At 50.6% G+C, this 22,760-nt stretch overlaps 1 protein-coding gene across 6 annotated transcripts in view; it reads left to right on the top strand.

Annotated features, from left to right (window-relative positions):
- FLNB (filamin B) overlaps positions 1-20,659 on the top strand; it is a 144,629-nt gene extending 123,970 nt beyond the window's left edge. For all 6 annotated transcript variants that reach the window (XM_086697811.1, XM_086697810.1, XM_086697809.1 and 3 more), the window contains 8 exons: positions 2,097-2,363; positions 3,209-3,346; positions 4,377-4,492; positions 8,641-8,773; positions 10,197-10,373; positions 15,090-15,308; positions 16,464-16,667; positions 19,038-20,659. In XM_086697811.1, the coding sequence (XP_086553937.1) occupies positions 2,097-2,363; positions 3,209-3,346; positions 4,377-4,492; positions 8,641-8,773; positions 10,197-10,373; positions 15,090-15,308; positions 16,464-16,667; positions 19,038-19,225 (1,442 nt within the window). In that variant the 3' untranslated portion in view covers positions 19,226-20,659. The remainder of the gene's footprint in view (positions 1-2,096; positions 2,364-3,208; positions 3,347-4,376; positions 4,493-8,640; positions 8,774-10,196; positions 10,374-15,089; positions 15,309-16,463; positions 16,668-19,037) is intronic.
- Positions 20,660-22,760: the final 2,101 nt, after the last annotated feature.

The raw sequence follows: 22,760 nt of genomic DNA, 5'->3' as shown, positions 1-22,760 counted from the left end.
CACTTCAGTCTGTCTGAATGTGGCCTGGGGTTCCTTCTATAAAGAGACGTCACTGTGAGTGCAGATTCTGAGGGTCCTCTGCCCAGAGTCTGGCACACACTATATTGTTGGACAGATCCTGTGGCACGGAATATCTATAGAGTCTTCATGAAGACTCATGAAGCTCATGGTGTGATCTGGAGAGGGGGCCGTTTCTCCTACACTGCATTTCCCCTTTTTCTGAACTTGTCCCATGTCTACTTACCTTGCCTTCTGAGCAGTCATTGGCGGGTGGCAGGTTCTTCCTAAGCAGAGGCACAGTCGTCACATGAGAATATGGGGAAAGCCTCATTGCTGCAGTGTCCACACAGAATCACTTATTAGAGCTAATGCCTTGTGATCGTGAAAAGTTCACATGTTCAAAAACGAGGAAAGTAAGTGTCACCTCATCCCCCAACAACCGGGGGGATGGGGAGGTTGAGGTTCACATCTGAGGCCCGGAGCTGAACCCTGATTGCCTCCAGCCTCATGAACACATGGGGTCAGTTTCAGATCACACTTGTGTCCTTGTTACACACCATAGTCCACGTCAAAAAAGATACTTCCATATTTTTAGTGAGTACATGAGATTTCATTCCATGTCCAGATGCACCATCCTTCATCGTATAGTCCTATTCCAAGTACACTCTTTTCCATCCCTGGGTTCCAACAATCGGCGCTCTGGAACGAACGTCCTCCACCGTGTGCTCAGGCTACCTTCATGTCGGATGGATGTCCCAGCGTGGGACTACTGGTCTGATGTGTTTCAAAAACTGCTACACATTGGCAGACTGCCCTCCAGAAAAAGGATCAGTACCTGTTTATCCATTCCCCCACCAGCACTGGGCACAGTGTTTGGTTCCCACTTTGGTCATTCTGATGGAAAATAAGGGGTCCAGTTTCCAGCTTCATTTCTTGGGTCACTAGGGACATGGACTGTGTTTTCATTTGCTTTACATTTCTCGTTGTGCAAATCAGCTGCTTGTTCCCTTTGTCTGTTTCCTGAGGAACTAGTGTGGTCGATTACTCTATCTAAAGACTCTCTGGCTCAGTTCCTATTTGCTGTGATCAGCTACTTGGTACCAGATGACTCTGGATGAGACTCACTCTTCCTCTCATTATCTAAATGGTCCCCTGTTGTCAGAGGACAGCTCACCAACTTCCAGATGTCTTCCAGACCCAGGCCATGTGGGGTGACCCTCTCCTCAACCCCCCTTCCTTTCTCTGTCCTCAGGGCTCAAAGTCATGGCTGCTCAGCCCAGATCGTGTAGGGCTGGCGAGCGCGCTTCATGTGGCTCTAGGTGATGGCATTACTTGGTCACCCAGCATGCGGTGTACCTGTCTCCACCACGTCAGTGCAGGCACAGTCACTGGCATGGCATGAGCACGTGTCAGGTGCAGCAGACGTGGTCTGCTTCCCAATGTTGGTGACCTGAGACGTCACTTTCTGAAAGCACGGCCTCTGGTATTTGATTTGCTCAAAGCTTTGCTCACGCATGGTTTCCCTTTGCCGTTGTGACCAACAGGTGTTCACCTTTTTTCTCTAAATGCATTTTTGTCTTGTTGCCTAAAAGAAATGCCAAAGCTTCTCGAAAGTACGGGGTGATGTGTCTGGAGTTTTCTACCCTTACCCACCTATGGAGAAGAGCCTCTATAAGCATGCTAGATGGCCACATACCACATTTGGCTTAGAAACATCTGAGCTATTGTAGTTTTTATTTACATGCTGTAACTGTCAGCCCCAGACTCTGGTTTGAAACTGCCATGTGGAATTAGCTCCAGCCAGGAAGACTGTAAAAGTACTTGGTGGGGCAGAAAGTGTCACTGTCCCTAGAATGTTCTCTGCACTGGGTGGCCAGAGGGGCCTACTGCCTCCATGCTGGCCACAGCCTCCCAGGATTTGAGGGAGACTGGAGGGTAGGTATCCCGGCTGAATGGGAAAAAGCCTGAGCATCCCACACCCCTGGGCTGCACCCGCCTTGCCAACCTCTGCTGCCTGTCCTGCATGTCCTGCTCTGTGTTGGTCCCTCACCCTAACCCTGCTCTCTCTACCTCCCCAAACTCCTGCCCCCTTTCAGAAATTGACAGCAGTGACATGTCGGCCCATGTCACCAGCCCCTCTGGCCGCGTGACCGAGGCAGAGATTGTGTCCATGGGGAAGAACTCGCACTGCGTCCGGTTTGTGCCCCAGGAGATGGGTGTTCACACAGTCAGCGTCAAGTACCGCGGCCAGCATGTGACCGGCAGCCCTTTCCAGTTCACGGTGGGGCCACTCGGCGAGGGGGGCGCCCACAAGGTCCGTGCAGGAGGCCCCGGCCTGGAGAGAGGAGAAGCAGGTGTCCCAGGTGAGCATTCGGGCAGGCTTTTTACTTGGGTAGAAGACAAGGGGCCTGGCGGTGTCAGCACCCTGCACCCTTCACCCTATTCCAGAGAAAGACTCAGTGTATGTGATTCCGATGGTGGTTGTTAAGGGGCATTCTTTAAAACAAGGCTTCTGTAGGGGCGCCTGGGTGGCTCAGTTGGTTAAGCATCCGACTTCGGCTCAGGTCATGATCTCACAGTTCATGGGTTCGAGCCCCACGTCAGGCTCTGTGCTGACAGCTCAGAGCCTGGACCCTGCTTTGGACTCTGTGTCTCTCTCTCTCTCTGCTCCTCCCCCACTCACGCTCTGTCTGTCTCTCTCTCTCAAAAATAAATAAACATTAAAAAAAATTTTTTTTTAAACAAGGCTTCTGTGGCTAAACATGTTTGGGAATGGCTCGCTGACCCAAAGCTAAACAAGTTTCTCACGGGGGCACTCCTCGGAGCCTATATCATGACTGAGTGTGTGGGCGTCGGAGTGAGGAGCAGACTGACGAAGCTCTTTGTAGAGCATCCTTCAACACTAACATTCCGTGGAACACACTAGAATTCTACAAAACCTATTGTAGTGGTGGTTGCTGGTGGGAAGATCTACAGGGACAAAAACGGAACATTCTCATCTTTTTCTGCCTTAGTTGGTGTGTTCAAAGATGTCTCGTTTCTTATGAACTTAATGTTTTCATGGATGGTGCTTGGGAAACATCAGTGATTCCTTCCCTTAGGGCCCTGCTTGGGGTTAAAGAAAAAGACAGCAAATGTAACCCAGCATTGTTTGAGCAAGAGGGCCTATCTGGGGCTCAGTCACTAACCAGGTGTTTCTTTATCTCAGCTGAGTTCAGCATCTGGACCCGGGAAGCAGGCGCTGGGGGCTTGTCCATTGCCGTTGAGGGCCCCAGTAAGGCCGAGATTACGTTCGATGACCATAAAAATGGATCGTGCGGTGTGTCTTACATTGCCCAGGAGCCTGGTATGTAACCAAGGACCAGCTGAGGACGTTTTCCTTGTAGGGGGATGGTTAGATTGTAAGGAGCAGAAGCCTGTCAAGCTAGCTCAATGAAAAGAGGAATTTGTCTGTATGGACGCATGGGAGCATCTCCTAGAAATCATGTCAGACCTCCAAGGGGCAGGAATTCTTGTTCTCTTGTCCTTCTCTGTTGACCTCTCTGCCTCCGGCTTTCATTCAACCATGTCATTCTTTCCACGGACCAGCCTTCTCCACCCATCCTTGGCCACTAGCTGTTGTGGCTTCTCTGAAAGAGTGGCCTCAGCATCTGAGCTCCCTTGAGTGGCAGCTCTTGGCCTTTTGTGTGCCATGGATCCCTCTGGGCATAAAACCTATGGGGACTGTTCTCAGGATAATGTTTTAAAACATATAGAATAAAATACATTGGATTATAAAGGAAATCAATTATAGTAAAATGTAGTTATCAAAATCTTCAAGAAATGTGTCACACAGCAACAGATGGTTATCTTCATTAATACATTAAATCGTAGGATTTGGTGATGGTCTATTAGCTACCGCAATTTCAAAATAGTGGTAAGTATAAATGACATGTCAAGTTGTATGTAAAACTGTAAAGTGATGAAAAATGTTTGTGATCTTTGTTGGTGACAAAGTCACAAGTGCTTCTAATGTGCCATGGTTTCTTGTTGACATTTCTAAAGAAAGGAAATGCTACATTTTAGCTCGAAGTTAGTGAAAATAAAGATAAAATTTTTGTTTCCCCATTCAAGTTTCATGGGTCTCCTGAGCTGTATACACAGGCCATTGGAGAGGGCCTGTGGACCCAGGTTAAGAATCTCTGCCCTTGCCCAACTAAGAGAATCCTATTGGCTCGGCTTCAGCCAGGTGACCTGCCCTCAACCCACCAGCCATGGCCACGGAGGGGGGGTAGGATCTCTTGGAAGACATTTCAGTCCTAGCAAAGAAGCAAGAGACTGCTCTGGAACCACCTTCGCAGAATCTCTGAAATGATGGGACTGTCCTGTCCCCACAGGTAACTACGAGGTATCCATCAAGTTCAACGATGAGCACATCCCCGAAAGTCCCTACCTGGTGCCAGTCATCGCGCCGTCCGACGACGCCCGCCGCCTCACTGTTCTGAGCCTTCAGGTGAGACGCAAGGAAGCATCCATCTCATTGGCCACAGGCCAACCAGTGAAGCCCTGGACTCCGGAGGCCGCTTCAATCCCCTCAGTCAAGGGCCCATCCCGGTTTGACCGCACATGCTGCCAACTTATAGGGGAGATTTCCCATGGCAGAGTCAGCCCCCGCCCCCACACTGAGGACAGGAGACAGTTGGGGCAAGTGAACACAGAGCCACAGTCAACGAACACCTCAGCGTTTGAGAACAAGTTTGTTTTTTAAATAGTTATTCAAGAGAAACAAAGGAGGCCTGTTAATAATTGGTTAAGCGATAAGGAGGGCTTTCAAACAGAACAAACACAAGACTAACAGTCCGTTGATGTTTTGCCTACTATTTTTGGCTTCCTTTTTGTCAAGTAAGTCAATTGTGATTGATTTTACTACGGTGATTTATTTATAAGTGTGCAAGGCACTGTGTAAGAACTTCATCAGTATTACCTTGTTAAATCCTTGCAACAGCCTGGTCAGTAGGTTTCTCTTGACCCCATTTTAAAGATGGAAAAACCAAGGTATAGATTGGTTATGGCTACCAGGAGCCAGCTAATATGAGGCAGAGTGAGGTCTCTGTGGGTCCAGAACCTGTGGTTTTAACGGTGGCCTCCTTAATGCCCACCCTGGCACAGTGGCCTGTGATTACAGTCTTAAACAGGCTCTTGAATTCAAGGTTGCATTAGAGCCGGCAACCAAACTAAGAACCACTAGAGATGCCTTTGTGTCTTTGAAAAATAACTAGGTGTCTGCATCAGGAGTAAGCAATTTGGTTGAGGAATAACACCACAATCCCAAAATCTGATTTTTGGTTTAGGGGCTTTCCAACTAGCTTTCAGCTACCCCCGGTTCTTAAAAATACTGAATGAAAACCCAGTCCTGTATCTCAGGTTGGTGATGTCATCGGATCTAGTTCCGTGCATTTGGTTTACATTTCAGATTCTGACCTTACCCTGAGGAGAATTGGAATTGCTAGTTGTTCGAAATATCAGGGAACCCAGACTGACCCCCAAACAAAAATCACGGTCCACAGATTGAAGAGGCCTCATCTGGAGCATACCAAGGGTGCTAGCTGGTCACTGTGGTGTAGATGTTTTTCTTGTGTTTCATTTAAAGGCTTCTTAACAGAAGTTCCTTTTGTGGCCGACTTAACTAAAACCTATGGAGGGAGATAAACCCAGCATTTGTTGAGGGCAAAGAACCGCCCTCATGCATCTCGAAGATTTCTTTCAGATCTTCTGAGGTGTTTATCTCTCTCTTGAGGATTTAGCGGCAAATGGATTCAGGTAATGTATATGGTTCTGTTTCCAAAAACCTGGTTTGGAGAAATCTTCTCCAGAAAACTTTTCTGTAGAGTCTTCTCAACACAATTAGGTCATAAATATTTGAGTATGTGTGCAGCAGGCTGTGTGTCTGTCAGGCGTTTGTAACCAGCTGCTACGGTAGAAGGGACGAATGTCAGCTTGTCCTGTTTTTCCTGGGTCACTTGGTGCTGAGTGATACGTAAATTATTTATCGGAGATTTGCTCGAGGCCTGCAGGCCCACATCTGGTGCTGGTTAGGAAAAGAGAGGCATGTATTGTTCTGTCCTGCTTTTAAGACTTTTTAGAAAATTGGAGTCGGCTGACATTTTGTGGAGGAAGGGTTGATGGGCTGGGGGCAATCTGGTGATCAAAGATTCCTTAATTTTGGGTGCAGTCCTCGCTCCCCAGTCTGTAAGCTCTGGCACAGCACACTGTAATAGGATGTTCTACAACAATGGAAATGTCTCACATCTCCCCTGTGCAATGTGGTAGGCACTGGCCACATGTGGCTATTGAGCACTTGAAGTGTTGCTAGTGTAACTGAGGAACCAAATCTTTATTTAATTTAACTGATTTAAATGTAAAAATATATAGTCACACGTGGCTAGTGACTACCAAATTAGGCAGTGCAATTTCAGTGCCTCGTTACAGAGATGTGGTCCCGGGTCAGCAGCCTCGGTATTGCCTGGGAATTTATTTATTTATTTATTTGTTGGTTTATTTTTAATTTTTTTTTTTAATATTTACTTACTTTTGAGAGGGAGAGAGAGAGAGAGAGACAGAGCGAGAGCAGGGGAGGGGCAGAGAGAGAAGGAGACACAGAATCCGAAGCAGACTCCAGGCTCTGAGCTGTCAGCACAAAGCCCGATGCGGGGCTCAAACCCACAAACCGTGAGATCACGACCTGAGCCAAAGTCGGACGCTCAACCGACTGAGCCACCCAGACGCCCCTCGCTTGGGAGATTTATTAAAATCCTAGAATCTCAAGGTGCCTGGGTGGCTCAGTCCATCAAGTGTCTGTCTCTTGATTTCAGCTCAGGTCATGATCTCAGTTTGTGAGTTCAAGCCCTACATTGGGCTCTGTGCTAATAGCAAGGAACCTGCTTGGGATCCTCTCTCTTCCTCTCTCACTCTCTCAAAATAAATAAACTTAAAAAAAAAAAGACATTTATGAAAAAAGGAAAGACAAATGGTACCATTCAGCAGTCTAAGTTTTGAAAACTGCCCTGGGGGCACCTGGGTAACTCAGTCAGTTAAGTGTCCAACTCTTGATTTCTGCTCAGGTCACGATCTCATGGTTCATGAGCTCAAGTCCCAAGTTGGGCTCTGTGCTAAAAGCGAGAAGCCTGCATGGGATTCTCTCTCTCCCTCTCTCTTTGCTCCTCCCTGCCTCTTGTTCTCTTTCTCTCGCTCTCTCTCAAAAAAAAAAAAGAATCCTAGACTCTCAGGCTGTCCTCAGACCCCCAGACCTACTGGATCAGAATCTGTATTTTAACAAGACCCCCCCCCCCCCAAGTTCTTCAATCACACAGTGAGGAGTGGCTGTCCAATCAAGTTTATATCAAAACTGCTAACTTGTAAAATTTTGCAGTTCAGGACTGGCCAATCTTAAAATATCTTAAGCATATGGGACACCTGGGTGGCTCAGTCGGTTGAGCATCCGACTCTTGATCTCAGCTCAGGTCTTGATCTCAGGGTAGTGAGTTCAAGCCCCACACGGGGCTCTGCACTGGGCGTGGAGCCTACTTTAAAAATATGTATCTGTATCTTAATCATCTAGATCTCTAATTCCTTCCTCCCAGAGCGTGGAGGGTGAAACTTACCCAGTGAAGAGTGAAAGCTATCCTTTTCCCTATTGTGTTTTCAGCGGGGTACAGACAACTTCTAAATGCTTACTAATATTTAACGATTTTTTAGTCTTTCTGTGTACAGGTCGGGCCCTGTGCTGAGTGCTTCAAATGCATAACTTTATTTCATCCTCACAGTAGCTCTCTGGTATATATTTGGTTATTGTGCCCATTTTACAGATGAGGAAACCAAGACTCAAAGGTTAAACAACTTACATAGCCAGGAAGTGGTAGTCACCTAGGTCCTGCTGATTCTTAACCATATATAGTCCTTTACAAGTTTGTTAAACGTTGTCTCCATTCCTACCCTTGAGATAAAAAAGAGCAATGATATAAAACTTTGTTCATGTTGGTGACTACATGGTTTTGTCAGCTGCCAGGCTCCTCTTAAAAGGGGGCCCTTGGGGCATCACTTAAGTGTCTATTTTGGCTCAGGTCATGATCTCACCTTTCATGAGTTGAGGCTCTGCGTGGGTAGTGTGGGGCCTGCTTGGTATTCTTTCTCTCTCCCTCTTTCTCTGCCCCTCCCCCACTTGTGTGCACATGTTCACAAGCTCACTCGTGAGCTCTCTCTCTCTCTGTGAAAATAAATAAACTTTAAAAAGGTGGGGGGGGGGGGTGGGACTTCCTTTTTGACCTGGAAGACACTGGGTTTTCTGGTTGTCCAGGTCTTGTTTGGGATGCAGAAACTATATAGTTTTGTTAACCGGATGACTGAGTCTCCGAATCAAGAAACTGTTTCTTCCAGCACGAATCAAGGCGCTAGACCACCCCACTGAGTGTCTCTACTGTCTTCTATTTAAAACCAGAAGCGTGCAACAAGCCACCTGCTCTTCTGTCGTCACATGTTATAAGGATAAACCTTCTGGGCCTATTTGCATGAGAACTGTCCCCTGGAGTCCCGGGTCGGGTCAGTGTATGCCACCAAAGGCCAAACACCAAAGGCCGTAACCTGTTTAATGTATTAAATTCTCAGGAATCGGGATTAAAAGTTAACCAGCCAGCCTCCTTTGCTATAAGGTTGAATGGGGCGAAAGGCAAGATTGATGCAAAGGTGCACAGCCCGTCAGGAGCCGTGGAGGAGTGTCATGTGTCTGAGCTCGAGCCAGGTAAGCCAGAGGCAGGGCGTGCAGGTCCCGGCATCTGCACCTCCCCGAGGCACATTTCTACAAACGTGCTCCCCAGCAGAGGACTAATGAGCCTCACGGAGGCCAGCCAGCCTTCAGATTCCCTTCTGCTGTTGTTGCCAGGCGTTGTTTACAAATCAGGGTATAAACATTTGCCAGGGACAGGGAGATGCTTTGGGATCTAGCCTTCCGTTTCTCTTTTCTAAACAAATACTGCTTTATTTTCGGTTGTTTTTCAGATTCCTTTCACATTACATTCAATTGTGATTTTTTTTCTCATATTTTAACAAAATCTTACAGATTTTTATTACGTTATTGACCTTATGACATGAGTAAGTACCATTTGATCTCACTTTACTCTGAGGGAAAAGTGCATTGAGGTTCATCTCTAAATTTAAATTTCAAAGAATCTGCGTCTCTAGTATGCTTAATAGCATAAGATTTTCCTGCCTGCTCCCTTGATGTACAGAATTCTCTGACATAATCAACGTTAACTAGCCGTTTTGCCAGGGAACATGTATTAAGTGTAAGAGACTTGGCAAGACGGTAAGGCATGATGCCTGCCCTCAAAGAGGGGCTCAGAGTGGACTGGGGACCTGGCCAGAAGCCTGCAGTGCCCTGGAGAGGACCCCAGGTGGTCACCGATGCCACAGGAGAACCAAGAACCAAATGGCAAAAATGATCAGGGCAGGAGAGAAAAATAGTTTCTGTTGGTGAGGCCCAGAGGGCTTCTCAGAGGAAGTGACGGTGAATGTGGGCCCCGAAGCTTGAGGAGGAACCCTGTGATCACTGCCTTTATTGGGCATTTGCTGTGTGCCCTGCCACATGTACAGTGAAGGTAGACATCTGGAGAGTTGGGGGGAGAACAGGTCTGCCTCCCAGGTGGGAGGGCTTCATGGAGGAAGGGGTGTTCAGGCGGTGCACGGCGGGTAGATATTCTCCGTGTCCATTTCAGTTGTGACAGATTATTTTGCCACATGCCGTGACCCAAACACACAGTGAAAAACCTGGCTGTTGCCCTGGCGGGAGGCACCTGCTAGCTTAGAGCTTAATTCAGAAGCATTAATGCCGGTTGGAACCAACTTTTTTCCCCTTCAAGCAGCCAAGTAGAGCAACTCTGTGAGAAGTGAGCTTTTCATAAAGCAATCTCCTGAGACAGACACCAGAGAGGATGAAACCTAGAATTGGAGATTTGGATGCATTTCCCAAAGGGTTGACAAGGGACGCAGAAATAGGCCCCCATCTGGTTTTGAAATGCAACATACTGGGTGCCAGGCTTCCAGTAGAGCTGTTGTCTTATGGTTTAAAATTCACCATCTCAGGCTGGCCTTCGCTCCATCGTCCTCACCTCGCATGGTAGTGTCTGCGTCCTCAGCTTTACCGTGTGCTTTGCTCGCTCTCCTAGATAAGTATGCCGTTCGCTTCATCCCCCACGAGAATGGCATCCACACGATCGATGTCAAGTTCAACGGGAGCCACGTGGTTGGAAGCCCCTTCAAAGTGCGCGTCGGGGAGCCTGGACAGGCGGGGAACCCTGCCCTGGTGTCCGCCTATGGCGCGGGGCTCGAGGGGGGCACCACAGGTAACACACTACCTCCGCCTCTCGTCTCTGACTGAGCCAGCGGGCGCTCATCAAGCTTCGGGAAGCCTTCTCCACACTCTCCTCAGGGAAGCTGCAGTAATGTGCACTTGGGGCCCTTGCTCTCCAGGGTTGTTTTGGGACGTGTGGTTTGGCCCACAATTAAGTCCAGAGCAAGGCCTTGATGACCGTGTTATCAACCTCGTTACTGTTTGCTATGCTTTGCCTGTCTTCCTTGGCCTCGTGCCTTGACTTCAGGGCCGGGACACTGATCATGATGGATTGCAGCACCCCATCTTTTCCTTTTGAGGGTTTCTTTGCCTGCACCGAACTCAGTGCGTGTAATGGGCCTCCTGGGAGGTCTCCTACCATTGGTTCCATCACACAGTCCCTGGGCTCCCAGAAACAACCTTGAATCGACAGTAGGACCTGTCATAGTCTCCTCCTTTGAATTTCCGGTCCTAACAGAGAAGGAGAAAAGATGGTGGCAGAGCTCTAGAGCTCTTTGGGCTTGTTACGATTTGTTTTTAGTCTTTGCCATGGATGGAACACATTTGACTGTGGAAGAGACAGGCAGCTAAGACATATAGAAACGAGACTGGCTCCGTCTCCTTGCTTCTCCCTCCCTCCATATAGAACAAAAGGAAACACCACTGGCAGTTCCGGGGAGGACCTTCTGACGTCCTCACGCTTGGTCGCTTGGTTGCTTAGCTGGTTCATTTGTTAAGAAGGTAGCATATCGTTTTGCTTCTATTTTACAGAAACAATCTTGTTGCACATATTGTACAACTTTTTTCACCTGACATCTTTTGTTTTTTAATGTTTATTTATCTTTGAGAGAGACAGTGCGAGTGGGGGAGGGGCAGAGAGAGAGGGAGACACAGAATCCGAAGCAGGCTCCAGGCTCCGAGCTGTCAGCACAGGGCCTGATGTGGGGCTCGAACTCACGTACAGTGAGATCATGACCTGAGCTGAAATCGGATGCTTAACTGACTGAGCCACCCGGGTGTCCCTCGCTTGACATCTTAAAGAACTTTCTGTGTCAAAACACAGATCTACCCGCCTTGTAATGGTTGCAGTTAGTGTTCATACCATGAACCTACAGGTGGGCATTGGGTGGGTCACTGGTATGGAGTGCCAGCTTGGGGAGCTTATCCAGTCACACTTCTCTGCAGGACATGTCCATAGACACAGACTCACTGGGACACAGTTTGCACTGGGTGTTACTTTTTTTTTTTTTTTCATGTTTTTATTTTTGAGAGAGAGTGCGTGAACAGGGGAGGGGCAGACAGAGGTGGGGACAGAGGATTTGGAGCGCGCTCTGTGCTGACAGCAGAGAGCCTGATGCAGCATTTGAATTAAAAAACCATGAGATCATGACCTCAGCCGAAGTTGGACGCTTAACCGACTAGAGCCACCCAGGCACCCCTGCACTGGGTATTACTTTGGGCCTTTGGAAGGCAGCCCAGTCCCAGGCTCGAGTCCCTCATGTGTATGCATTTTGATCAAGTCTCCCCCGATGCCGTGAGGGGGTTAGAGCAGACCTGCCTCCCACTGGGCGATGGGATGAGTGGCTGTAGTTACCTGGCATCCAGCCCTAGGGAGCCAGTGTCTTAAGTGGCCGAGGGGCCCTGCCCAGGTGCAGGAGTGACTGACGGGCTGGCATGCCACCCCAGAACTCTGGTCAAAGCAGTAGCCTCGACAGAACCACCCACAGGGGTGGTGTAAGTGCTTCTGGACTCCCCAGGCCCATCCAGTCTGCCTCCACACTGAACTCTGGGCCAGCAGCTTGCCCCTTATAGGAGGCATGGTAACACTTCACCCTAGGCCATTCCATTTTACAGATGAGGAAAGTGAGGCTCAGAAACATTGAGTCACTCCCTAAGCTTACTTAGCTGAAAGAGCACAGGACCAGGAATCAGTCCAGGTCCATGACTCAAAGCCTATGCCCTTAACCCTGGTGCTTTGCTGCCTCTCTCAGTGGCTGGCTCGCTCAGAGGCAGTGACTGCACCTGTGCCCCAATTTGTGGGGTATCCTAAACCAGGACCCCTGTTCTCCCAGCTGCCCTGGAACGGTTCCCGGGCAGTAGTGCAGGCGTTTGGTCCCCGGCAAACCACACACCATTAAAGACCATGTGGGGTCCTCCTGGCCTTTGGAACCATGCATGCCTTGGTCCAGGTCCCACAGCAGCCACTGAGGTCTCCTGCAGCTGCCAGCAGCCACCTCACCCTCCTGCTGGGTCACACCTGCTGCGCTCAGGCCTCTCCTGCTTCCTCTTGGCTGTTCTCATGCCTTCTCGGGAGCTTGGGTTTCAGGCTGTGCTTTGCAAGCGCTGGATGCCACTGAGAGAAGGGGCCCGTCTTGCAGGGAAACTCCCAGCCAGGAGGGAGAGGTACAGAGCAGGCCTGTTTTGAACCCTGTGTAAATATTGCTCTTGTCAAGGGGAGGGCGTCTTGTTTTTCTAGCCCTCCTGCTCCCAAGCCTTTTCCCAAATATCCATCCCAAGATTACACAGCTGTAGTGTGCATGGAATGAAAAGGTATCTATGCTTGGCTGCTAGAGGGCCTGGCATCCTGACCTTCAGAAAAAAGCAAACTCTCTGTGTTTTTATGGGTAGGCTTGCTGTATCTCTTGGCGTGAGCTTGAAATGGCCCATTCTGCAGGTTTTGGAGCAGGGGAATGTGATGAATTTGGGGTGGGACTTTCTGTTGCAGAGGAGTTGAGAGGTCAAGAGTTAGACCAGGGAGTTCTAGACACTCGGATTGGGAGAGCAGCCTGAAAGGCTCCAGCATCCCCAGGGTGCACGAGGGGGATCGGAAGAGCCCCCTTCCCTCCCCGGACCCCTCGCCCACCTTCACGATGGAGTAGCGCTGCAGTAAACATGCACTGAACTCACAAGAACTCAGCCGTGCATCTGCGGGGTTGGGGGGGAGGATTGCTATGCCCGAGACGTTTGGGGTACGTATTGGTTCTAGCTGGAGGCAGTGGACAGAGGGACTCCTGCATGTGGATTTTCTTTCTCCTGACTTCACTCAGGCAAGTGCCTTAGGTCCGGGCTGGGCAGATCTTGTGTTTACATCCCAGCCCTGCAATTCCCCAGCCGTGTGACTTGGCGCAAGAGATTTGACCTCACCGAATCTCCACTTCCTTCCTGTAAAATGGGATTAATGAAGGAGCCTGCCCGATAGGTTGTTCCAGGTAGCTCTTGCCCTGCGATTCCTTAGTTGCCTTTTCCCACTTCAGCTCCCCTGTCTTTCCGAGCCCTCACAGCCAGGATTCACGGATCTTTCTCAGGAACCGAGCAACTTGTTAAAATCGGTGGGGCTTCACTACAGCCAGGTCTTTTCATCTTTACTTCAAAAATATCTTTCCTTATCATTGCCTTGCAGCTACTTCCTGGAAATGCCGTCCCCTTGTTGATCAACACCCCTTCCTTCCCCGCACAGCCTCGCTCTGCAGCTGCTGCATGAGAGGCTTCTTGGCTCTACAGTTCAGAAATAAGGTTCAGATAGTTGGGGGCGGGGGGGGGGGGGGGTTGCGCCTGGGACAGGAGCCTCAGGAGCTTCCAGAAGCAGCTGGGTTTGTGTGTTTGGGGGTTGCATGATAGCAGCGCCTTTGTTTTATTGATAGCCAGAACAATAATTCTTTCTCTGGCTTAGGAGCTATAATTAAACCAAAATAGTTCCCAGCTGGGGTGGCATCTAGGGCTCTGGAAAAAGCACTGCCCGGCACAAGGATGCTATACCAGGGATGGCCCATAGAGGGCTCTATAGCAGGCAGCCCTCACCCACCACCTCCTCCCCTCTCTGGACTGCAAAGGGCCTGCTGGAGTGGGGACTTTTGCAGGGCATTGGGCTCAGGCAGGAATGCCAGCATGGTCACTGGTCGGCTCAGCTCTTCTTTCTTCACAAGGCAGGATGTCTGTGCAGGAGGTCCCCCAGCCAGTCAAGAGGCTCCAGAGCCACACAGGCTGGTTTGTAGCGCTGACTGGCAAGTGCCTGAACCTCCCTGAGTCCCTGTCATTTGTCAAACAGGAATCACTGGGCACCTAACATGATGCTTAGTATGAGATCTGGAGCCTGAGCGGTGCAAGTGTAGCTCAGTTAGCAGGAGCTGCTGGTTTTGGCCCTGTTCTTGTTGCTGGTGTTCGTGGCAAAGTGGGGGGCCGGCAGATCCTAGCAGCTGCCCCAGTCTTCAGCATGGAGCCTGGGGCAAGGATCCTGCCGGGGAAGAAGGAGATGCTGGGCCTGCTCAGCTTCTCCAGTCCACGCAGAGGAGAGAGGAAAGGTCAGAGGGGCCCACGCATCCCCCACCCACTGGAGGCAGGGCTGGGCCCTGGCAGCTGAAACAGTGCTTCAGACCCACAAGGATGGCTCGGGCTTCTTGCTCTCAGCCACTGCTCCTGCCCAGAGGAGAGAACAGGGTGTCCTGGCTGTTGGTGCTGGTGGGCGAAATGTCAGCCACACTCTTGCTGTCAGCCACACTCTTGCCTCCGCCTTGGAAAGGGAGTTACCACCCCCAGGGCCTGAGGCCCTCCGTGTCAGGAGCTCAGAGCTAGTACCAGGGGTTTCCCTGCCACTCGCCCCCCCCCCCCACCCCCGTGAGGGAACCTATGTGTGTCCCCACCACTGCTTCTCTGCCCCTGGGAAAGCTCTGCACACCACACCCCCTCATCCCTCCAAACCATCAGTAAGACATTCCCTTTTCCTTTCTCCCAGGTATCCAGTCTGAATTTTTCATCAACACCACCCGAGCAGGGCCAGGGACATTATCTGTCACCATTGAAGGACCCTCCAAGGTTAAAATGGATTGCCAAGAAACCCCAGAAGGGTACAAAGTCATGTACACCCCCATGGCTCCTGGAAACTACCTGATTGGTGTCAAATATGGCGGGCCCAACCACATTGTGGGCAGTCCTTTCAAGGCCAAGGTGACAGGTAACAAGCAAACAGCTTTGAAGTTATTCTTTTTCTCTGTGGAGCTTGTCTTGTCAGATTGTCAACAGAGTTACTTGATACTAGAAACTTTGGGTAATTTTAGATACGTTGAATCTAACTTTGACTCTTGAATATAAAGAAATGGTAGGACACGTTCAGGGGGGTAAACACCTTTAGAAGCCCGTGGGGTAGGTACTGGCGTCAGCCTGCTACAAAATAAGTTGGCAGAGTAGGAGTGTAGAAGTTGAAAAATCATATTTTCTGTTTTTGACAGAAAAGAAATATTTACATATTTGAAATCTTCGAGACCTGAAAAATTCCTTTATTTCTTTTACTTTTATTTATTTAAAAAAAATTTTTTTTAATGTTTGTTTATTTTTGAGAGAGAGAGCGTGAACGTGGGAGGGGCAGAGAGAGGGAGACACAGAATTTGAAGCAGGCTCCAGGCTCTGAGCCGTCAGCACAGAGCCCGACATGAGGTTTGAACTCACGAGCCATGAGATCATGACCTGAGCCGAAGTTGGATGCTTAACCAACTGAGCCACCTAGGCGCCTCATCTAACCTTTATCTTTAAAATAATCAAAGGTTTTATTAAGTTTATAAAAATGTGGTCCTTCAGAACACTAGAAAAAATATGAGTCAAAACCACCCTACAGCCCAGGGCCCAAGGTAATCACTGTAAATATTGTGGTAAATCCCTTCTGCGTGTCTCTACTTGGTTCACTGTTATAGGAGTAGTATAGATTCATTGCAGAAAAATTAGAAGATTCAGATAGAAAAATCATCCTCTCACATGCAGAGGGAACCATTTTTGGTATTTTGTTATATGTTGTCCCCAGCGGGTAACGTTGCTTTCACATTGCTTATACATAGAGTGTTTTATATAAATGGAAAGAAGTGAATCCTGCCGGGTGGCAGGAGGCTACGTGGGAGGAATTTCTGGGGTTTGGAAGACATTGTGGGTGTGAGATGGGGAAATGGTGATGTTTAGATTCAGGTGTTGGGGTGAGATGAGGACGTGGTGGCTTTTGGATCCAGCTGTTGGGGTGCGTGGACTTTCCTGGGGCTTCTGCCTGGAGTGCTCACCTCTTCCAGCTGAGAGGACCCACTTGCTCTGGCCGTTCACTTCTCCCTCCCTCCCTTCCACGTCCTAGGCCAGCGTCTGGTCAGCCCTGGCTCAGCCAACGAGACCTCATCTATTCTGGTGGAGTCGGTGACCAGGTCATCCACAGAGACCTGCTATAGCGCCATCCCCAAGGCCTCCTCGGACGCCAGCAAGGTGACCTCCAAGGGGGCAGGGCTCTCAAAGGCCTTTGTGGGCCAGAAGAGCTCCTTCTTGGTGGACTGCAGCAAAGCCGGTAGGTAGCCCGGTCCCGCTCAAGGGTCGGGGTGGAGGCAGGCCGGGCACCCTGTGCTGACTTGGGTCTTCCCCGCAGTGCCCACCTACCCCTGCCACCCAGCCACTTGGAAGTAACCTTGTTCATCACCCAATTGTCCTGCACTTAGTATTTTTAAGTGATTTTCCTCTCTGTTGCCTCTTGATTCTTTCAGATGCTCTCAAGATAGGAAGGGTGGCATTATCCCCATTACAGATGGGCAAACTAAATCAATAATCTGGCTCCTTCTGTGCTGATAATTGCTTTGACTGCAGTTTGAACTTGGGTATTTATTTGGGTGTCAGTGATTAGTTGCCTGGGTTCTGGCTTCTAGCACATCTGGGCTGGAAACTTGGCTCCACTACTCCCTCCTCCCTCCTCCCTTCCTCCTCCCTCTCTCCTTCCCTCCCTCCCTTCTTCCTTCCTTCTTCCCTCCCTTCCTCCCTCTCTCCCTCCCTCCCTTCTTCCTTCCTCCCTCTCTCCCTTCCTCCCTTCCTCCTCCCTCCCTTCCTCCCTCTTTCCCTCCCTCCCTCCCTTCCCTCCTCCTTCTCTCCCTTCCTTCCTCCCTTCCTCCTCCCTCCCTTCCTCCCTCTTTCCCTCCCTCCCTCCCTTCCCTCCTCCTTCTCTCCCTTCCTTCCTCCCTTCCTCCTCCCTCCCTTCCTCCCTCTTTCCCTCCCTCCCTTCCTTCCCTCCTCCTTCTCTCCCTTCCTTCCTCCCTCTCTCCCTCCCTCTCTCCCTCCCTCTCTCCCTCCCTCTCTCCCTCCCTCCCTTCTTCCTTCCTTCCTTCCTCCCTCCCTTCTTCCTTCCTTCCTCCCTCCCTCTCTCCCTCTCTCCCTTTTCCTTCCTCCCTCTCTCCCACCCTCCCTCCCTCCCTCTCTCCCTCCCTTCCTCCTCCCTCCCTTCCTCCCTCTTTCCCTCCCTCCGTTCCCTCCTCCCTCTCTCCCTCCCTCCCTTCTTCCTTCCTCCCTCTCTCCCTTCCTCCCTTCCTCCTCCCTCTCTCCCTCCCTTCCTCCTCCCTCCCTTCCTCCCTCTTTCCCTCCCTCCCTTCCCTCCTCCTTCTCTCCCTTCCTTCCTCCCTTCTTTCTCCCTCTCTCCCTCCCTCTCTCCCTCCCTCCCTCCCTCCCTCTCTCCCTCCCTCTCTCCCTCCCTCCCTTCTTCCTTCCTTCCTCCCTCTCTCCCTCCCTCCCTTCCTCCCTCTCTCCCACCCTCCCTTCCTTCCTCCCTCTCTCCCTCCCTCCCTCCCTCCCTCCCTTCTTCCTTCATCCCTCCTTCCCTCCCTCCCTTCCTCCCTCTCTCCCTCCCTCCCTTCTTCCCTCCTCCCTTCCTCCTCCCTCTCTCCTTCCCTCCCTCCCTTCTTCCTTCCTTCTTCCCTCCCTTCCTCCCTCTCTCCATCCCTCCCTTCTTCCTTCCTCCCTCTCTCCCTTCCTCCCTTCCTCCTCCCTCCCTTCCTCCCTCTTTCCCTCCCTCCCTCCCTTCCCTCCTCCTTCTCTCCCTTCCTTCCTCCCTTCTTCCTCCCTCTCTCCCTCCTTCCCTTCTTCCTTCCTTCCTCCCTCCCTCTCTCCCTCTCTCCCTCCCTCCCTTCCTTCCTTCCTCCCTCCCTCTCTCCCTCTCTCCCTCTCTCCCTTCCTCCCTTCCTCCCTCTCTCCCACCCTCCCTCCCTCCCTCCCTCCCTTCTGCCTTCATCCCTCCCTCCCTCCTTCCCTTCCTTCCTTCCCCCCTCTCTCCCTCCCTTCCTTCCTCCCTCTCTCCCTCCTTCCCTTCCTTGTTCCCTCTCTCCCTCCCTCCCTTCCTTCCTTGCTCCCTCCCTCCTTCCTTCCCTTCCTTCCTCCCTCTCTCCCTCCCTTCCTCCTTCCTTCCTTCCTTCCTTCCTTCCTTCCTTCCTTTCTTCCTTCCTTCCTTCCCCAAATTTAGCCATGTGATCCCGGAAAAGTTTAGAAGTCTCTTTCTAAAAGTCAGTTTCTTATTATTTAAAATGGGAGTAATAAAGGCACCTTCCTTAAGTTTTTTATGAGAATAAATGAGATCAGAGTAGCCATCACTTCTGTAGCCCTTGCTACAAGCTAAGGGCTTCACATCTAACTACTGTAAACCTCACAACAAGCCCATGGGGTAGGTGCTAGCATCTGTTTACAGATGGGCAAGCTAAGGCAGAGAGAGGTAAAGTTCCACATCCGAGGTCACCCAGCTAGGAAGTCACCCAGCTGGGCAGGATTTGAACCCGGGCCATTGTGCTGTATGAGTTTATGCTCATAATTGCCACTGGTAACTTTCCTTTGGCTCCCATATCCCCTCCCCTTCCTCTGCCTTCTGTGATGCATCCTGACAGAGTAACCACCTTTTGCGGCCTCCCAGGTTCCAACATGCTGCTGATTGGTGTCCATGGACCAACCACCCCCTGCGAAGAGGTCTCCATGAAGCATGTGGGCAACCAACAATACAATGTCACATACGTTGTCAAGGAGAAGGGGGATTATGTTCTGGCCGTGAAGTGGGGAGAGGAACACATCCCCGGCAGCCCCTTCCACGTCACGGTGCCTTAAAACAGTTCTCATCAAATCCTGGGAGGAGTTCTGGTGGTTGCTTTTGTTGCTTGTTTGTAACTTGTTTTATACAAAGTTTCCTCCAGCCTGTTTGTGGGTCTGAACCCCCATCCTGAAAAAAGTGCCTTCAGAAATAAGTCCTAGACCTGACTCCTTAGGGACGTGTTGGGGACTCTTAAGAAATGCAAACTCATTCAATGGGCTGAGAAGATTTCCATGTACACTCGGTTCAAATCGGACCTCTTGGGGGCGCAGATCACCCGCAAGACTGACGTTTCTGGAAAATGAAATTGGCTTGCCAGTTTGTGACACAAAATGAAACGAGACTGGCGGGGAGGGACGAGGGGAAAGAGGCGACCTAGCGTAGGCTGTCATTTAGAAAAGAAGACTTAAAACCAGCTTCGTCTCTCCCAGTGCCCGTGTCACATACAAGGCTCTTAGGCAGATGCCTTCGTTTCAGCACTCTTCACCTCCACCCCCATGCCCATCCGTGGCCTTTCCACACTTGGCCAAGGGCAGCGAGTGCGCTGGCCTCAATGCTTCCTCGTGCCTCTCCTCCCGTTCTGCTGAGTGTTTATTTTCCTGCAAAGTTGTAACACGTGCCCATCTTGGCAGCCACGTTTTTGCTTTTGTCTTTAAAGGCCACTAAAGTCGCTGGGTCCAAGGAAACTCTGCAGTGGCTTAACCACACACTCCAGCTATTTGTCAGTCTGATGAGTCTTGCCAACACGTTGGAAGTGACCACAGGTGGGTCACTGTGTCAGCGCCCTCAGACACAGAGGCCTGTCACAGGACACGACACTCCCCACCCACCTCCAGTCAACCCTGGGATCACTTCTGGAAAATGATTATAGAAGGAAAGAATGAAACTCCTGCTGACCTTTGTGGGGGAGGCGGGCAGTACGTTGGTGGCTCCTCAGTGGTCTTTCACCATTGGGCAGAAATAGGACAGCTACGCAGCTCTCGGTGGCTTTGTATTCATTTGGCCCTGATCACATCCGAGGCTGTTTACACAGCATTGTGCAGGTGCAAAGCTCCAAAAATGGGGTGTAAGGCATTTTGCACCCCTTCCTGCAGATCTGAGCTGGTTTTGGAATAAACTTAAAGCGTTTGGGGAACACTGCCTGACTTCAGGGCCGGGATGGGTGGTGTGGTCTGGGCAGGCAGACTTTGTTGATTTGATCCTAAGGAAGTGGCCGCTGTTGTCACGAGTGCCTCCGTGGGTGGGACAGGGAGCGAGGTGGGGGACAGTCACCAGGATGTAGCAGCTGGGGGCAAGTGTTGGCAATAGCCCCCCTGTTAGAAACCGGAGGAGCCTGAAGCCTAATGTGAAAGGGCCACAGGTTTTGGAAACTGGGACGTGGAAGCAAAACTGGAATCAAAAGCCAACTGTAAATTGTATCTTATAACTTATTAAATGTTTGCTCTGTCAGGCTTCCTCAGTGTTCTTGGAGGGTGGTGTTTCTGAATAAAAGGTTTGAGTCTCTGACCAGCTCTTGCCAACCCCTGGTGGAAAGGACACAGATTAACAACTTGTTTCAACGTGCCTTTTTGTTTTTTTTTTGTTTTTTTTTTAATTTTTTTTTCAACGTTTATTTATTTTTGGGACAGAGAGAGACAGAGCATGAACGGGGGAGGGGCAGAGAGAGAGGGAGACACAGAATCGGAAACAGGCTCCAGGCTCTGAGCCATCAGCCCAGAGCCTGACGCGGGGCTCGAACTCACGGACCGCGAGATCATGACCTGGCTGAAGTCGGACGCTTAACCGACTGCGCCACCCAGGCGCCCCTCAACGTGCCTTTTTGTAAACGTGTATCTATTTATTTTGAGAGAGCCGGGGGCGCATGGAAGTGGGGGAGGGGTAGAGAGAGCAAGAGAGAATCCCAAGCAGGCTCCATGCTGTCGGCGCGGAGCCCGATGCGCGGCTTGAACTCACGAGCAGGGAGATCTGGGAGATCGTGACTTGAGCCGAGATCAAGAGTTGGACACTTAACCAGCTGAGCCACCCAGGCGCCCCAAGCCTTGCCTCTTTTTGCAGGGGGATGGCTTGCTTCTCTGTGAGCCCTGCTGGGAATATCTCATCAGGAGAGGCCAGACCGACAGGCTGGGCCTGGCAGTGAGGGCACTGGGGAAGGGGCAGACTGGGTCTCGACACCAACACAGCCTCCAGGAAAGAAAGCCTTTTTCCTGATGACACGAGAAAACCGTCATCTCAGGGATTTCACTCAAACAAGAAGCTCTGTCATCTGTTGTCCCGACTGCCCTTGGACAACAGGGTTTGTGTTTGGTGTTAGTGTCTTCCTCTCCCTGCTGCTTCTGCTAGGAGGAGCTTGTGCCTGACTTTATGCCTGGGATACCTAGCCCCTGACCTCCTGCTCACCCTCACGGCACTCCTGTGACACCACTTTACAGTGTGGATACCAGCTCTGGTGCTGTATGGACATGTTCGTAGTGTCAAGGCTCATGTGGGGCTCACCCTAGGCTCTGGCCTTTCTCTCCCCAGTGTGGGAGCCCCACCTCCCTGGTTATACCTCTGGGAGCAGGAACACAGAAGGAATGGCACCAGGAGCCCCCAGATAAGCCCCTGGAAGACCCTGCTCGGCCCCCCAGCCTTCCATTGGGGGTGAGGAGTGAAGGGAAAAGCAAGGAAGGAACACTGGATCCTTTGGTGTGTTTCTTCCTGCTGATGAAGTTTTGCGGTGATGGGCTCGTGGGATCCGGAGCCGACGGCCAAGAGAGAATTCTTGAAGACATCTTTGGTGCAAAAAGGCGATTTTATTAAAGCGTGGAAACAGGACCCATGGGTAGAAAGAGCTGCACTGGGGTTGTGATCGGTAACTCATTATATACCCTCAGTTTGGGAGGGGGTCACGGATAGAGTATGTCTGTAAGGAATTCTGGAAGTAAGGTTTCCAGGACCTTGAGGGGCTAGCAGTTGCTAGGGAAACACCATTTATTGCCATTTAATAAAACCTCAGTCATGAGACTCTTCAGATGTATACTGGGGGCCATAAGCTTGGAGTATGATTGCCAGCATATATCTTGGGGCAGTTGAGATAAAGGAAGTAGTCTTACAGGATCCTCGGGTTGGGATAATGTTAAGCTAAGATTCTCTTTCGCTCCTGGCATAGTGTCATCATCCAGCTGAGCTCCTAGAGGAAGGTCACTCTACCGTCTCAAGGAACTGTCAGTGGGCTGCAGGCAGTAAGGGAATTTAGTTTTTCATTTGCCTTAGTTTCCCACATCACCATGGCAAGCACTTAAACCCCTTTCCTTTGTTCTTGGGTAGCCAGGAGTGTCTGAGGAATATCACACATACTCCACCGGGGGCAGCAGGGTGGGGGGGCAGACTGTATTTTGCCCTCAGCTTGCCCCCAAGCTCCCTCATCACTGGCACCTCATTTTTGACCAGGACGGAGGCCTGTTTCCCTCTGAGAGGTGGGAGGAAGGTTGGAGGGAAGGTCTTCTTTTGCCTCTCCTTTTGGAGGGGGCGCCCTTATCTGTGGGCCTCTGTTGGGAATAACTGCTCCCGAAC

Source organism: Puma concolor, chromosome A2 (genome assembly GCF_028749965.1).
Source record: "Puma concolor isolate L17-30 chromosome A2, mPumCon1.1.hap2, whole genome shotgun sequence".
NCBI lineage: Eukaryota > Metazoa > Chordata > Mammalia > Carnivora > Felidae > Puma > Puma concolor.
Note: the sequence above shows the minus strand (reverse complement) of the source record. Positions and strands in the feature narration are given on the sequence as shown.